We start from the raw sequence: 16,963 nt of genomic DNA, 5'->3' as shown, positions 1-16,963 counted from the left end.
GTTTAAGGAATTGTAGCTGACAGAAGTGGCACAGCTGAGTATTTTAATCTCTTGTTTCTTGTCTCTCTAGACACGGCCTACGTGCGTGTTTTTATCAGCGATGTGAATGATAACAAGCCTGTCTTCACTCAAAGTGTCTATGAAGTAAATGTGGATGAAGACCAGGATGTGGGCTCAACTATCATTACAGTCAGTGCTAATGATGAAGATGAAGGTAAAGTATGGGAATTCCCCATAGCTGTGTCTAAAATATTAATGAGTTAATTTCAGCACACCAAGACATATTTAGTGGTGTTAGAAGGCAAAATGTCTTTTTGTCTCTAGATTTTAAAACTTCTTCAAGTGTGAACTGATCGAGCATGAACATTAGTTCATAATGGAGCTGTGAAGCATAAGTCAAATAACTCTTATTTTGGGAGACAATGCATTAATATGTCATGATGGGGAATAATTTCTGTGCCAGCAAATACAAATTTATTATAGATCACATCCTTTTCTTATGAATGGTCACCAGTAAAAATGTCCTGGTTAACTAGAATGAATCAGACTTGATTTTGGTGAGATTCATTTGCTTTCTCTATGGACAGTATAGTTGTACTGTTCTTTTTTTTTTTTTTTTTGTACACATTCTCATATTTGAATCTAGACTTCCTAAATGCATATGATGAGTCTTAGCTATATTGCTTTATCTACAAATCAGTCAGGAATTCAGCCATAAGCCATGTAAAAATAAGTATGTAACCAGTGCTCATAAATGAGAGAGGGAAGAATACAGACTTCCATCTTTTGGCCATGGTGCACTACTAATTTGACTTTGCTGTATGGTGAAACCATACTTTTTTTGTCGCACAAGTCCCAAAGGACTATTCTGTCAGTATGTCTGTGAAGTGCAAGTACATCCTGGCTGTATTTGATTCCTCACCCACTCAAGGAGGTTGAGGCAAATGTGGCTAAGTTGTACTGAAGAAGGATTTACCTACTGAAGGAACTTTTAGTTTGTTACTTAGGCTGCCTGTAAATCTACTCTATAGTGTTGGATCAGGGGACCTGATGTGACGGATATATGGCACTTTGTTTCTGTCCTCTTAATGCAGTAAATGATTAAAGATGTAGCTATGAAAGAAGGGAAGAGAAGAATGGTAATGTGAAGGTAGAGCTTGCAGAAAAGCTAAAAGTCTTTACTTGATCCAAAACCATTGGCAAATTGGTGCTGCCTCTGAAATTTTGAGAAGTTCTGTTAGGACTGTCTCCTCTGGCTTGATACATGGTTATCCTGTTTGTTGGTAAAGTCTACGAATAAATGAATATGAGTGCAGAATGGTTCATGCTATGGTATGAAGTATTTTATGATAACTCATTCTTACATGCTGGGTGTTAGCAAATAAGAATTTGTCTTTTTGGTCCCATAGCCTTGGCCAGTCATATTGATCCTTCAGTGAATTCGAGGGATCATAAGTAAAAGCAGAATTAATACTTCATTGCAAAGACACGTTTTATAATTAGACACAAATTACAATTGGACATACCGGAATTGAAAATGCTGATAAGTAATCTGACATAGCTGCATGTTTTAAAAGACCACAAAACTATAATACCAAAAATCAGTTAGCGCATGATTTGTACTTCATGTTAACATCCTGTGTTTTAATCTACTTCAAGAAATGTGTGTTTTCTGACACTGTTGGTAATTGACAGGAACAAATGCTAAATTACGGTATCAGATCACAGCTGGAAACACAGGAGGGGTACTTGATGTAGAACCAGAAACAGGAGCCATTTTTATTGCCCAACCACTGGATTATGAAGAAACAAAAATGTATGAGATTCACTTATTGGCCTCTGACGGGAAATGGGAAGATTATGCAGTTATGATCATCAATGTCATGAATAAAAATGATGAGACTCCAGTTTTCTCTATCAATGAATACTACGGAAGTATAATTGAGGAACTGGATGGGTTACCAGTCTTTGTACTTCAGGTAGTGTATGCAGTTTCAGAGATTATAATATTTCAATGAAAGAGCACAGATTACTCTGGTACAATTATGTTAATAATAATCCAGCACAGAGATATTAATGAAATTTAGTTTTACTGAGGTTTTTTGTCAGTGGAAGAAGAGAAGTGGACTTTTATGGAAAAATAATTACTACTACTAAAGATAGTAAGTAGGATAAGCAGGATGGATCATTTGTGATCCTAGAAAGCAGATCATTAACATTTTAAAGTAGCTATCAGAATAGCATAGTTAAATTACCTCTACAGCTATGAAAAAATAAAATATTATTTTAGTATTAGAATATCTACATTGTTATTGTAGTGCAAAGCATATTTACCTACTCGGAATTGTCCTTCAGCCACCTCTCATTTGCCATTCATCTGGCATGCACATAATAGTAGCATGTCATATACTTTTGCTTGGACTCATTTAGACTAGCAGCGTATAGGATATAATGCAATCATTGCATATTTTATAATTTCTATGTCTTTGTTTTCAAAACTTTTGTAGGTTATGGCAAATGATCCTGACAGTAATGTGGATGAAGGAGATTTGAGATACTCATTGCATGGGCATGGTGCAGCTGATATTTTCACAATAGATGAGAAAACAGGCAGCATTTACTCACAGAAGGTGCTGGATCGGGAAGAGAGAGCACTGTGGAGATTTGTTGTATTGGCTACTGATGAAGGTGGAGAAGGACTTACGGGATTTGCTGATGTAATTATTAATGTGTGGGATATAAATGACAATGCACCCATGTTCACATGCATGCCTGATGATTGCAATGGGAGTGTCTTTGAAAATTCTCCTGCAGACACGTTAGTGATGGAAATGGGTGCAGTTGATCGTGATGATCCAAATGTAGGTCTTAATGCTGTCCTGACTTACAGGATAACAGAGAATGTAAAAAATGAGTTCGGTACTGACATGTTTAATATCAGTCCCAATAGTGGCACAATCCATGTAGCAGGAGGAATGCTAGACAGAGAAAGGAGTGAAAATTATTTTCTTACTGTTGAAGCAAGAGATGGGGGAGGGCTAACAGGAACGGGCACTGCCACTATCTGGATTGCAGATGTCAATGATCACGTACCTAAATTCACAAAAAAGATGTGGCAGGCAACAATTCCTGAAAACAGTGCTATCGACTCAGAAGTTCTGCAAGTGTGTGCTACAGATGCAGATGCTGGGGAAAATGCTGACTTAATATTCAGTATCATCGGGGGAGACCCAGATCAGAAGTTTTATATTGAGAATGACAAAGAATGGCAATGTGCCACTATTCGACTGAAAAAAAAATTGGATTTTGAGGATGCACGTGAAAGGCAGTTTAATCTTACTCTTACAGTGGAAGATCTTGATTTCTCTAGTATTGCAGCGTGCCTGATTGAAGTTGAAGACTCTAATGACCACAGGCCAGTTTTCCTTTCTCAGTTTATTCAGACAAGCCCTTTCTTTGAAAACATGCCTGTAGGTACTACAGTAACCACAGTGAGAGCTACAGACAAGGATTCTGGTTTGAATGGAAACATTATATATTCTATAAAGTCAGATTCGGATCCTATGAGACAGTTTGCGGTTGACCAATATGGTCACGTGATTGTGGCAAATACACTAGATCGTGAAGTCATGCAAAAATACAGTTTAGTCGTACAAGCTTCGGATCAAGGGACACCTGCCTGCACTGGAAGCGTTACAGTTTTGATTAACTTGCTTGATGTTAATGACAATGCACCAAGGTTTGAGGCACCATACCTGCCTGTAGTTAGGGAGAACATATTGAGGCCTGAAATAGTGTATATGAACCATACATCAAAACTGCTTCATGCATTTGATCCAGACAGTGAAGAAAATGGGCCACCCTTTACATTTTCATTGCCACCAGATTATCAGAATTCTTTGGATTTTTCTCTTACTGACAACAGAAATAACACAGCAACTGTAACTGCTTTGAGGTCCTTTGACAGAGAAAAGCAGAAGGTGTTTCATCTGCCAATAGTTATAACAGATAGCGGGATTCCAGCTATGAGCTCTACAAACACCCTGACTGTAACAATTGGTGATGAAAATGACAACTGCCATGAATCTGGACATAAGGAAGTCTATGTGTACAGTTACAAAGGTAAGTGCTATGAGGATATTATATCAGATTCATGAATATAGCACAGTTTTACACATAATTTCTGCCTTGCAGTTCTTAATTTTTTTTTTAAATGGTTTACATATTTTGAAACTGAAACTCCAATTCTGTAAACTGCTAAATAAAGTGGAACGAGTAAAGTATATTTGCAAAGCTCAGACCCTAGTGTGTAAAAGATCACCTACCAAAAAACTGTTAGCTGCAAACAAGTATATATTGCACTTGCAGAAAAAGCAGTGTTTTTATAAACCAATAAAATCTATTTTCCATTGAGTAGTTTTCACTTACACAGACAAAAAGTTTTTTGTGTGTGCACACAAGATTTGGAAAGTATCTGATGCTGAGAGATCTGGGGATGAGAATGGCAGAACTGAAGCAACTTAGAGAAACAGATGGTCACAAATGAGTCCTACCCAGAATTATAGACCAGTCCCACCTCCACTGTGGCAGCCACTGTATGGCTGAGCAGGATAGAAATCTTGAGGAGGGAGGTTTTCTGCTGGCAAGAAAGGATCCAAGAGAAAGCTGGGTCAGTGCTTTTTTTAGGAAGAGAATAATTTTTGGGGTGCAATAAGTGACTGCTTCCTAGAACTGAACTGAATCTTTGAACTGAAAAAAAAAAAAAGGTGCTGTTCTGGATGTGTTCTTGAGTGAGGCACAGTGCCTAGTTCAAGAAATACTAGCAGGAGAGCTGCTCTGTGATTGCAGCCACAGTACTATGAGGTTTAATGTTGTAATGGGAGAGAGCAGAGCAAATGCATCCATTAAGTGAATGCTTTATGTTTTCTCATCAGAGTGGTTTAGCAGAGGATGAACAGTTTAATAATATTTTCTAAAATTTGTCTTGAATTTCTATTAATGTGTTTTTTCCTGAAATTACCTGTAAAACTTGACCTTAAACTAATCCTGGTGGCCCTTATTAAGCATGGTTTATTATGCCTTTCCCCAAATACTCCATTCCAGATAGACTTGGCTGTATCTCAGTTATCATTGTAATGGTAGAATTTCTGATAAATATTAGAGAAGATTAATCTACAGAAGTTATTTTTGCTGAATTCAGTACGCCTAGATTAGAAAAAGATGCGACCAGATCCTACCATAAAAATGAGAGAATGAAGTTCCTAGCGTGGATTTGCTCCAGATTTGAACTTTAAAAATTTCCCATGTTGCTGGATCTTGGCTGTGGAATTCAAAGGTCTGCTTCCCTGGAGTTGCTCCTTTTGCTATTTTAGAACAGCTGCTTGAATGTTTCACTTCTGTGACAGCCCGCAGGGGCCTGAAAAAAGGGCCAAGAACGGCACAGCTTGGTGGCTTCTTGCCCATTTCCTTTTCTCAGTCACGTCCTTCTCTCCCAGCTGCACCCCACAAGATGCTCTCCCTCTTTTGCTGGATTCCACTGGTGTGCCGTTTGAAATAGTAGAGTAGCAATGAAACATTTGGGGATTAACTCCTGATGTGGTGATTTTTTTTGTTGTTTGAGAATTTTATATAGAGTTGTATTTATGCATCATTCTGTTGTTGTTTTGTGTTGTTTTCAGCTTTTCTTCTTTCATGTGACATCCATAGTGTACTCACCTTTCCAGAACTGGCAGAAATCATATGACAGGCTATGCATTATTTTAAGAATCTTGGATCATAACCATCACCAAATTGAGCAGGAATCTGAAAATAATAAATGCAGTAGTGAATGTGGCAGAATATAAAGTGCACTGAAAAGCAAAAATTAAATGCAGATTTATTATAATTTATCTCAACAGGAAAATGGTTGACGACAGTGCTTGGGGAAGTGTTTGCACCAGATCAAGATGACTGGGACAATAAAACATTTCTCTCTGAAGGAAAACTGCTCAAGTGAGGATTGTATTTGTGTCAAAATGAGTAATATTTATGCTTCTGTAATTATTTTACTCACCGTGTATTTCTCTGTGTTCAGGATGTGCATAAAGCCAGGGTTATTGAGTGTATTAAGGAATCTACCTTCTGAATGCTCTTTTTCTTTTTTACTTGGGTAACTATGTATTAAGAAATTACTGCATGAAATATTTTTTCCAAGAGAATGCAGGATCACACCATGATGTTGATTTTTAGTCAGATGTCATCATTAATTTATTTAAAAATGTGCATTCTATAGGATCTAATTTAAAAATATGCAGAGCATTTAATACTTGCCCTCAAATGTTAGTGTTGATGGAATACAAATCCCAAATTTAAAAGGGCAGAATGGAATCATTTCATCAAAAGTGGAAGGGAATCTGGTGATCTCCATTGATGGCTAAATTTACAATTGTGTGTGAAAACCATGATTCTTAGATTAGTGGAGTTTTTTCTGTTAATTGAAATGTTGAATTGGATCCTTACTTCCTACTTATACATTATTTGTTCATATCATAAAGTGAGATGGCATATAGCATAATTGTATGCTGTCTGAAATACAGAAGATGGACGTGAAAATGAATGTGAATTTTTGTCTCCGCTGTGAATAAGAGTTTAAAAGCTTTATGTAGCCTAAAATTAAAGACTGACTTTCTGTCCATCAGCAGCCCCTGGGCCTGTTTCCATATTAGGAGGTTACTGTTCCATAATGGTGGTCATGGAATATTTCCATAATTACTGATTACTGTCCCTTTGAGGTGGCAAATGAAGATGATATCAGAGATTTCATACAGACTTTATCCTGTTCCAGATGGATAAATGAGCATCTGGAATGACTTTGTGTGGTTTTGTCACTTTCTATTACTTATCTCATAGACCTGCCCATGATGACTATGTGGAACCCCATGGTTCAACTACACACTGCTTTTATTCAGGATTGGGAAAGTCTGGGGATCTGGGAGTGGCAGAAACGTCTTTTTATAAGCTCTGCAGGTTTTCATTTCTGAATTAAGGTGTTTCTGGTGCTTTTCTGAGGTTGGTTGCTAAATCCCGTAAGTTTTGATCCTATAACCTTCATAGAAACATTTAAGGCCTTCTGAATTATATTAATGTATAAAGTTAGTTCTCAATTTTGATTTATTGAGGTTTCCTAATTGAAGGTTTATGTCTAGGTCTTTCAGATTAAATCAGAGGACTGGTTCTTTGATGATGGTGGATAACACTCAAGGAATATACAACTTAAAAGTCAGAGTTTCTGATGGAGTTTGTCCTGATGTTATATCTACAGTACAAATCCATGTCAAAGAGCTGGAAAATGAAGCCATACAAAACTCGGCCACTGTGCGTCTATCAGGTTAGTTTTATTTGCTGGTGAGAGTTTAGATCAGCTGCTTCTATAACTGAATGATTATGTGATGTAGGTATTGTTATATCAATACTTGATTTACTTATCACTGTAGGGCACTTTCCAGTATGTTTCCATTTGTTAAATAAGAAACAAATTGATAAATTAAGCTGTGGTCTCCCAGTATTTCATGTTTATCTGTTTTTGAATCCCAAACTCAGATGTCACAGCAGAGGAGTTCATAAGGAGAGATGAACATGGCAAAACGAGACATGACAAGTTCAAGGAATTACTAGCAAAAATGTTACCTGCTAAGCTTAGTGATATCATTGTCTTCAGTGTGATGAACATTGATGGAAAACAGACAGATGTAAGATTTGCAGTCCGTGGTGGCTCGGCATATTACAGACCTGAGAAACTGCATGCTGAGATGGCAGCATTTAAAAACGAGGTATATTCTCTAGGGTTATCATGCATCTAATGTAATTCACCCAAATACTGAGTTTGCAAGGTATGTATCCCAAACCTTAGTGAAAGAATATGCTAGATTTACAGATAAGGTTTTTTTGCTTCACTCAGGACAAAAACACTTGTCAAGCAAGTGCTTAATTCAAACTTTCTCCCTTCTCCTTAGTCCGTACATACAATTATTATATGGTTGTACTAACTTCTGGTTCAATAAATATAACCACTTTTTAGCTACAGAAAGATGTCTCTCCATTCCCATCATGGTACGGTTAACTGTGTTTTCTCCAGTCAGTGTTTCATTGTGTGATCTATCAGACTTTTGAATATGAAATCAGAAGAATCCCTAGAAGCTAAAGTGGTACTGTAGTACAGAGAATGTGTTGAAAATGACGACTTTTTGGACATTCCAAATGCTGATGGAAATACCCAAATCATCAGCTTGTGGTTAGACACTTACAGTAGAGGCTTGATGCCACCCAGATGGAAATGCTACTGTACAAAGAGATGACAATCCATAGAAAAAATCCTGCTGGAAGGAATATGCAGATTAGAAGAACAGTTACAACAGATAAGTGAGATGGAGACAACCCATTTTGTGATTGTATTTAACTCACCAAAGGACAACTTTAAGTACAAAGTGACACCCTCCCCCAACTTTTTTTACTGTTATAAGGGGAAAACAGTTTTTGAATGTAAGATGTTTTCTTCCACTTCCTGATGTTCCCTAACTGTCCTACTCTCTTACCAGATCCTGCATGCCCTCCAACTCAGTTACCCAGGCACAGTCTGTCCTGGCCCCACTTTTATTTTCTGAAGTCCTCCAGATTTTGGCTGCTTTGAAGTCCTGCAGATGCTGCTGAATAGACACTAAAGCTGCTGCCTTGCACAAAGGCAAGATGCCGCTGCTTGGCTTGTAACTTGCCCTGAACAAGGCAGCACTTCCTGACATGTCATTTGTGGCTATGGGGGCATATTTGAGTTTAATATGTGGAACATCTTATGGAGGATTTTTCCTGAAGAGAAAACGGCACTTGCCATTTGTGTGAATATGTGTGTAGGGTCTGCCTGATTCTGGGAACCAAACAGCAGTATCTTAATTTACCACCTGCCTGCATCATACTGTATCTTAAATAGTTGTGTGGATTATGAGACTCTTCAGAGTGACCAAGTAGGAAATACCAGAGACAGATAGTATTCATGAAGCATAACGACTGCTTCTTTTGCATATTTATTGAATTACTGCAACAATAATATAGAAAATTGCATAGATTTCAAATATTCTGTGCCATAATATATGGCAGGTGAATTCATCAAAGTGGTAACAAGGGGATTGCTTCACATATTTTAATAAAAAAATGTTTGTATTAATTATATATCACCTTTCAATATTTAATGAATCACTCTAGTGAGTAATCGCCAATAGTTTACAGAAAACCAATCATAACTGGAGAATTTGTCCAGTAGTTTTTCTCCATGTGTTTAACTATAAATATAGAAAATAAGTAATTAGCACTGGAATTATTCATTCAGTTGCTAAATAAATAATATGTATGCATTACCTCCTTGGGATATAGCTTTACAACAACTGTTTTTATTTAGCAGAAAAATAATCCATCCTAATACTGTAAAGGAGCCAAGGCTGTTTATATACGCTATGTTTTTCTATAACAGTATTGCATAGCTGTCTAAATGCGCATTATAGACTCTCCACTAATGGTGATAGATGTGGGCAGCACATCTATCACGAAACTGCATTGACAGGATGCGTCATGTCATTATAAAGTATATTTTATGCCTTTGGGGACATGTTTTTCCATACATGTTATGATATTTGAGGATATACTGGCAATTGATTATAAAGGTCAAAGTTCTTACAGTGGTGAATTGAGATGACTGCATGAGTTAAAAAAAAAAAAGAAGCGCTTTAGTATTTATGTATTTGTTTTGGTAATTTCAAAGCTTATTTTAAAAATATATGTCATACATTTTATAATTTGAAAAAATACCGATTAAATTTATAAATAAAGAGAGTCTAAGCCTGATCTCATGTTGTTTTACATTTGTATACCTCAGTGTATACCACTGTGAGAGTAGTGAGGTCTCTTGTATTCAGGTTTGGGCACTAAATACACATCATTTTAATGTATTCAAATCACCAAATACAAATCAAATTCTGAAGCTTTATAGGCACCTGTGCAAAATCCCTGAACAAGTAGAAGGAAGAAATCTGTTGTGCCAGGGAACAAACTTAGTGATAACTTAGTCTAGTGTGTAGGCTACTGGCTGCAGTACAAAAGGTCTGAAATAATGGCAGCCCTGTTACTGTCCTCAGGCTCCTTGTGAACAGCTTGCTTCCCCTCTTTGCGCTTTCTGCTAGTTCTTCTTTGGTCGGTTCGGATTAGGAGTTGCAAACTGCGGAGACACTATTACTGCGTTACAAGACCTATATATACAGTGAGGCTCTTCTCTTTATTTGGGTATTTGGGCTTTCAGGTACAACCCCAATTAATGATAAAAACAATGAACGAGCAAAGGTTAATGTAGGATAGAATATAGCATCCAGTACACTGAGTTGACTGCATTTTGTTTCAGACAGTTTGACGTTAAATGTAAGTTTATGGGGCATGAATCAGTAGGCTGAATCCTAATTGCTACAAAGCAATCTTGTCAGGCTACTGTCTGTGGACATTATTATTGAATGCAGCTCAGCCCTGCATTTTCCTGTGTCTGTATCCTTATGTGCGAGAGAATGTAAGAAATAGTGTCTGGGTATAACTCACGAGGAAGAATTTTTATCCTGGCTTGAGCTAAAACATGCCTGTTGCTATCAGGGTGCAGAGAAGTGTGACGCAGACACAGCTTGTAGGGTGGAGTGTCACTGCTGTCGGAGCTTTGGTCCTTGGAAGTAATGTTAGTAGGCCGGTACAGATTTAACATGTTCACAGTCAATCATGTCAATGATTTATGTTTTTAGGAAATGCTGCTGTAAATTTTTTTAGAATTTTCCTGTATTTGTCGAATCATTTTGCTTGCCTGTGTAGTCAGGAATGTTACTATTTAATACTCAAGAAACTAAAGGATTCCATTAAGTCTATGATGGCTTAGATTTTTCAGAAATTAAGAAGTAAGTAAAAGCGTTCATTAGGAAGAGACTGGTGATGTGTTAAACTTTATTTTCTCTTAGATCCAGTCAGCTTTACAACTGAACATTTCCCAGATCGATGTAGATGAATGTAGAAGTGCAAATTGTAGTGAAGGCAACGGTTGTACGAACTACCTCACCGAGAGTGACATCCCAACAGTGATGGATACGGGAAGCGTGTCGTTTGTCTCAGTAACAACCAAGATCAATGCGGTCTGCACCTGTTCAGCTAGGGACCGAGTTCATCAGTCTTGTTCCTCCTACCCCCGAAGCCCTTGTCTCAATGGTGGGACGTGTATTGACACTTTGAATGGTTACAGGTGAGGAAACTTGTACTGCAGATTCCCTTACTTTTTTTCCTTCTATTTTTAAAGTGTCGAGTGGAGCTTACAAGATACAGGTCTAAAAAAATCATAAAGGTACTTCTGGCTGAAAGAGAAACACCCCCCCTCTCCGAGTGCACTGGAGTGTAGATCTAATGACAACAGAGTCTTTACTAACAGCCCAGTAATGGTGCTGTAGTCCTGAAAGTGGTGGAAATAGTGTGTGAGTAGGAAAGAAAACCCTGGGGAAAAAACAGTAGCATAATTAACGTGTCGTTTTTTAAGAGCACCAAATTCAGTATGAAGGAACGGGAAGTGTGCTCTGTTTTTTTTTTTTAATTTTTCTTTTCCAGAAGAGTAATAATAAAGGTGAATATCAGTGGTAGAAGCAGGGATGTAGGGGGAGTGAAATGTAGTTTAAACGGTGGGTAATAAGGAGTTTGGAAAACATCAGATAGGAAACTTGCTGTATTATAGCAAGCATCGCCTGGCATGCACCAGTATTCCTTAAGTGAAATTATACTGGTTTATTCTAGCTAGGAATTAACCTCCCTGAGTTTTCTCTGTAATAAATTGACCAATTGATGTTTGGTGTTCTAAGTTGTTTATTTAGTGAAATAATTCATTGTTCTCAAAAACATGAGCTCAAAAATACTTTTTTTTTGACGGAGATAGTATAGTGGATAAATATGCTTTGTACTCTTGAAGTGTTTTAATAATTGCAAAGCACCCCTGAGACTCTGCTAAAATCTTTATTGTTTCACTGCTGTTTTTTTACTGTGATTTAAGTGCTACATTTTTTGCATGTAAAACCAAAAAGAAGTTGAACATTGCGGAATTTTGACTGTTTTTTGTGTTTATGCTCTTTCAGATGTCTTTGTCCTGCTTCGTTTCATGGACCAGACTGCCAGCAGACTAAGCACAGTTTCCATGGAAATGGTTATGCATGGTTTCGTCCCATCAGGCCTTGTTTTGAAAGCTCACTCTCTCTAGAGTTTATTACTGTGGTTCCAGATGGACTTTTACTATACAGTGGTCCTTTATCAAATCCAGAACCTGGGAGTACAGAAAACTTCATTGCAATAGGTACTTCTGCAAAAATGTGTGAAAAAATTAAATGTCTTTTGGGAATGGGTTGCCTGTGAACAGTGTTGTAGTTAAATATGGATTCTGTCTTTCCGTCTGAAGAGAATTTATTTTCTGGTTTGAAAATATTTTGAAACATTTCCTAATAGGTCTTTCTTCTTTGATGTCTATTTTTGTAGCCTACACCTATGGCTTTAGGTCCATCGCAGAGTTGTAGAAATCAAGGGGAAAGCAAAATAGACAGATTGATATATATAAAAAAATAATCCCCCTAGGAAAACTGTAGTGCTATAAAGGAATTTAGGTACTTTGAAGATAGGTATTACATGATTAATGCAGTCTTAGTTGCATGTCATTCTTATCTAGTTTGGTGAGAAAAGAAATCCACTTAAACTGCTTTCAGTCTTGGGGCATTTTTGCACTTTTTTTTAAACAGGCAGTGATTTGATGGATGAATCCAGCCCCAGTGTGCCACTGCAGGAAAATTTATATACAAGTAGAACTCATTACTTTATGCTGACACATATTTAAAAAGTTACTACTGTTTATTTTTTGTGAATTAATATACAAGATGCACAGTATAGTTGGTATTTTATATTTTCCTAAATAATTGAAAGGTAAGGTTGTTGGATATTGTTAATCATTAACCTCTTTTTTGCTTTCTTTTGCAGTTACTTGTAAATCTGAGTAGAAGATGGGAGGGAGTAAAACCTGCATGTATTAATTGTTTTAGAGCATTATAAAATTGCAGATTGCTTATCAGGAATTAGTTCCAGTGCTTTGACAAAGAAGTGGCACAATCTGAAAGTATAAAAATAAATGCTATATTCAATGAGCATTTCTGCATAATAGAAGTAATAGAATATAATTCTAGTTATTTCTGTAGTGAACCCCACTTTATGTGACTAGCAATAACCATTAAATCAGTACATTCACTAACTGCTAAAATATCTAAAATGGAACGATTCTTGTAGCTGAATGTAATTTCTTTTCATGTTGTATTAGAACTCTCGGGTGGTATTCCTGTGCTGAAGATGAGCCACGGCTCAGGTTTAGTGGTGCTGCAGTTTCCAAGTCACCTGAATGTAGCAGACAAAAAATGGCATCAACTAGAAGTCAGAACCAATGGTCAGGTCAGTTACTGGATTTTTTTTTTTCCCCACATCAGGATATTTGTATTTCCAATAGCATTTGCTTGTGCAGAAACTGGAGGGTAGAAAAAACAGGCTGGGTAATTACATGTATTATTCTAACTGTGCTTGTAGATTTGATGAATAGTACGAATTTTGGGAAGACAGCATTGTCAATTCCAAATTTACCTATGTTGTAATCCGTATTCTGGGATCAGAGGAATCTTTTTCCTGTTTTTTCAGCTCTGCAACACATGTGGAATGTGCGTAAAGGCTTAGTTGTAATTTGCACATTCCGTGTACACATTTGGACACTGAAATCAATTACCTATGCACAAAAAGCAGATAATTACTTATTTGCAAATGCAGTTACAGTTTTTGTGAAAGTAGTTAAACTACTCAGAAGCATAAATTAAATGCAGAGTTCAGTGCCACCTTTGTTAAATGGTTCCATTTTGGCTTTACTGTTTATTGCAAGATGGAAAACAGAGCAGGAAAAAAACCCAGCCCTTTTTGCTTGATGGTATGCAAAAAGGTAAAGATGAAAATTTGATATAACTTGTTTATTGAATTTTACAGAAATTCTTAATTCAATAATCCTATGTTTTGCTGTAGGATGTTCGATTCACTTTGGATCGTTGCAGTGCAGCTGTTGTTTCAGAGATAGAAGGAGTAGGCAAATGGCTGTCCACTGAAGATCGTACAAATTGTGAAGTCTTTGGGTCTGTTCCACGAAGAGCAAGGTACATTTCTGGAGATTCACTGAAAGACAGTTTATTCTAAGGCCTTTGAACATTTTATCTATCAAATTGAAGCAAAGTTATTAATGACAAGGAGCGTAAAAGCATTTGCTTTTCTCTAAGACCTTCTGGGCCAAGTCTGGACCTTAAAGCACTAAACAAATTTTAAGGAACCAGTCTTACTCCAAGTAGTGTTGCAACACTAAATGACAACCCCAGAACACTATGTGGCTAATACCGGAGCTTTTGTGGGTACTGTGTACCATCCCTTACCCACAGGATTTCTCTCACTTTATTTATCAAGTCACTGTTCTTGAAAACCTCACAAAATCAGGCCAGTTGACTTTAATGGCAATAACTCTGGATCCTCAACCAATCTTACTATCTGATTGGTATAAGCCTGAGGACTCCTACTGACAACCTTTGGCAAAAGTATTAAGGCAGACTAACACATCAGGGTCTCCAGTTGATTCAAGGTTACTGCCTTTATAGCAGAGTCAGAGGAAGTGCACATGTATCCATACCTCAGCTGTTCACTTCACAGCCTGGTGTGCTTGTGTAAACTGCTGAGTAAAGGAGGCTGGTGCTGGTGTGCCTGACTGTGGGCTGCAGCATCTCGTATTGAGACATACAATCCACCTGTATTTGTCTTCCAGCAAAGTAATACAGCCAAAGTGCGATAATGACTCTGGTGGTGTAAGTTGCTTGTGCTGTTGGGTCAGCCCTTATCCTCAGTTAAAACTGAAAAAGTTGGAAAATCTTATCCAAAAAGCGATTATTACATTCAAAGCAGAAGGACGTGTTCAGCTGCATTCTCCAAGGGTTTTGATTCAGTATACTTCAGTCCTTTGGACTGATGCTTATTGCCTTGGCTGATGACACCAAGCTGGGAGAAATGACTGGTATGTTGGAGGGCAAGTCTTGGAATTAAAAATTATCCCAGCAAACTGAAAATGGGACCTGGAAATATACTGTATTTTTCCACTACAACAAAGGGCCAAGTACTGCATGTAGGCAGAAATAACCAGCCTCACAAATACAGAGAAGGGAACAACTGCTAAGTATCAGTAAAAGATATGGATGATAGTCAGAAAGTGAGTCAGCAATGCCACAATAACATGAAAAAGGCAAGCACTACACAGTAGTACCTCAACATGTGTAGATCTCCAAGATATGGAAGATAATTCTTCCACTCTGGTTAGCACTGTTGGGCCTCAGCTGGAGTCCTGGGTCCAGTTTGTGCACTGCAGTGCAGGATAGATGTGTACCAACTGGGTATAGTCCAGAGAAGAGCAATGGCTGTACTCAGCTTGCCTTGAGAATAAGACCTATCAAGAATGAAGGAATTGAGGTCACTTAACTGAAAGAAGGGAAAACTGAGGAGAGAGATGATAAGTCTCAGTGTGTATAAAAGCATACTGCAAAGAGGACTTAGACAATCTCTTCGGTACAGGCCCTTAAGTTACAGTGAGAAATATTCAGGTTATATTTTAGGGAAACCTTTGTACTAATAAAGATACTTGAGCCATGGAATAGATTGTGTGAGCAAGCGTGCTGATTACCATTGGGATTAAGCCTTGTCAGCGGATACATGGAGCCCTCCTGTTCATGAAAGGAGCACACAAAAAAGGGAAAAATATAAGAAGAAAGGAAAACAAAAAATTGAGTTGATAACTCAGGGAAAAAGAAACTCTGTGAGGACTAAAATATGTGGCATTCTTTGGCTCAGAGAGATGATTGGGAGACATTGCAGAGCCTGGACATGTGTACTGTACCTTTTAGACTACATTGACTCAACTTTTAGGTTTCTGGCCTTTACCATACACGAAACAGTTCTTGTCATAGCATTCCTACAGTATAGGGTGAATGTGCACGCACAGAAGCACTTGAAGAAGATTGTGGTGTCTAGAATATCACAGCTGTTCCTGACTTGAACACGAACATACCTGAATTGTAGTAGTGTCCCACAGTTAAACTCCCAATAGACTTCATTGTCATGTTTAAAAAATAAATTACCCTTTATTTTAAAGGGCCGGCTTCTTCTCACTGACTGACCATACTTCAGAGAAAGAAGTAGATAAAATAGGGGCATTCTTTTGTTATTTTATGAAGCCTCTATTATTTGGAAATGCAGTGTAGGTTTTTATTTATCTGTCTTTTATATAATGCCTATGTTTGAAGGTAAATTCACATCTATTTTTATTATTCCTATAATTTTTAAAGGTATTTGAATGTGAACCATGTTCTGCAGCTGGGTGGTGTAAAAGAATCGTTACCATATTCCTACCCACAATTGCTACACAAACACTTTTCTGGTTGTTTGCGCAATTTCATCTTGGATACTCAGGTAAGAGAAGTGTAACATTTTGCTGTAGCAAAGAAATAAAATTCTTTATTATATTTTGGGGAGATTTGTATTACACCTGAAACTTTTGCTTCCATTAATCTATTCAATGCCTATATGCATCAGTGTAAAATGCAAGAAAATTCTGGATTTTTCTGTCAGAATAACTACCTTCAAAAGTTATTTCTCAATTACAAACAGATGTATTTGTGAGCCAGAAACTGTGCCTTTGTTTATCCCTTACTTCATGCAGTTGTCTTCCAAGCATCTTTGCGCATTCAGGGAACTTCTGAATGGCAATTGTATAATGGTATATTTATGCCAGCTGTCTGCTTTGTTAGGAAATATTAGAGGGTTTTTGCTTTCATAGTAA

At 37.3% G+C, this 16,963-nt stretch overlaps 1 protein-coding gene across 1 annotated transcript in view; it reads left to right on the top strand.

Annotated features, from left to right (window-relative positions):
* The window catches only part of LOC142413966 (neural-cadherin-like), a 71,985-nt gene that overhangs the window by 40,671 nt on the left and 14,351 nt on the right, over positions 1–16,963 (top strand). Inside the window, exons 16-26 of the mRNA XM_075510741.1 lie at positions 71–214; positions 1,696–1,979; positions 2,508–4,122; positions 5,898–5,991; positions 7,185–7,366; positions 7,579–7,808; positions 11,010–11,287; positions 12,162–12,376; positions 13,382–13,509; positions 14,122–14,249; positions 16,470–16,593. Coding sequence (XP_075366856.1) covers positions 71–214; positions 1,696–1,979; positions 2,508–4,122; positions 5,898–5,991; positions 7,185–7,366; positions 7,579–7,808; positions 11,010–11,287; positions 12,162–12,376; positions 13,382–13,509; positions 14,122–14,249; positions 16,470–16,593 — 3,422 coding nt within the window. The remainder of the gene's footprint in view (positions 1–70; positions 215–1,695; positions 1,980–2,507; positions 4,123–5,897; positions 5,992–7,184; positions 7,367–7,578; positions 7,809–11,009; positions 11,288–12,161; positions 12,377–13,381; positions 13,510–14,121; positions 14,250–16,469; positions 16,594–16,963) is intronic.

The sequence above is a fragment of the Mycteria americana genome, chromosome 8 (genome assembly GCF_035582795.1).
Source record: "Mycteria americana isolate JAX WOST 10 ecotype Jacksonville Zoo and Gardens chromosome 8, USCA_MyAme_1.0, whole genome shotgun sequence".
Classification (NCBI taxonomy): Eukaryota; Metazoa; Chordata; class Aves; order Ciconiiformes; family Ciconiidae; genus Mycteria; species Mycteria americana.
Note: the sequence above shows the minus strand (reverse complement) of the source record. Positions and strands in the feature narration are given on the sequence as shown.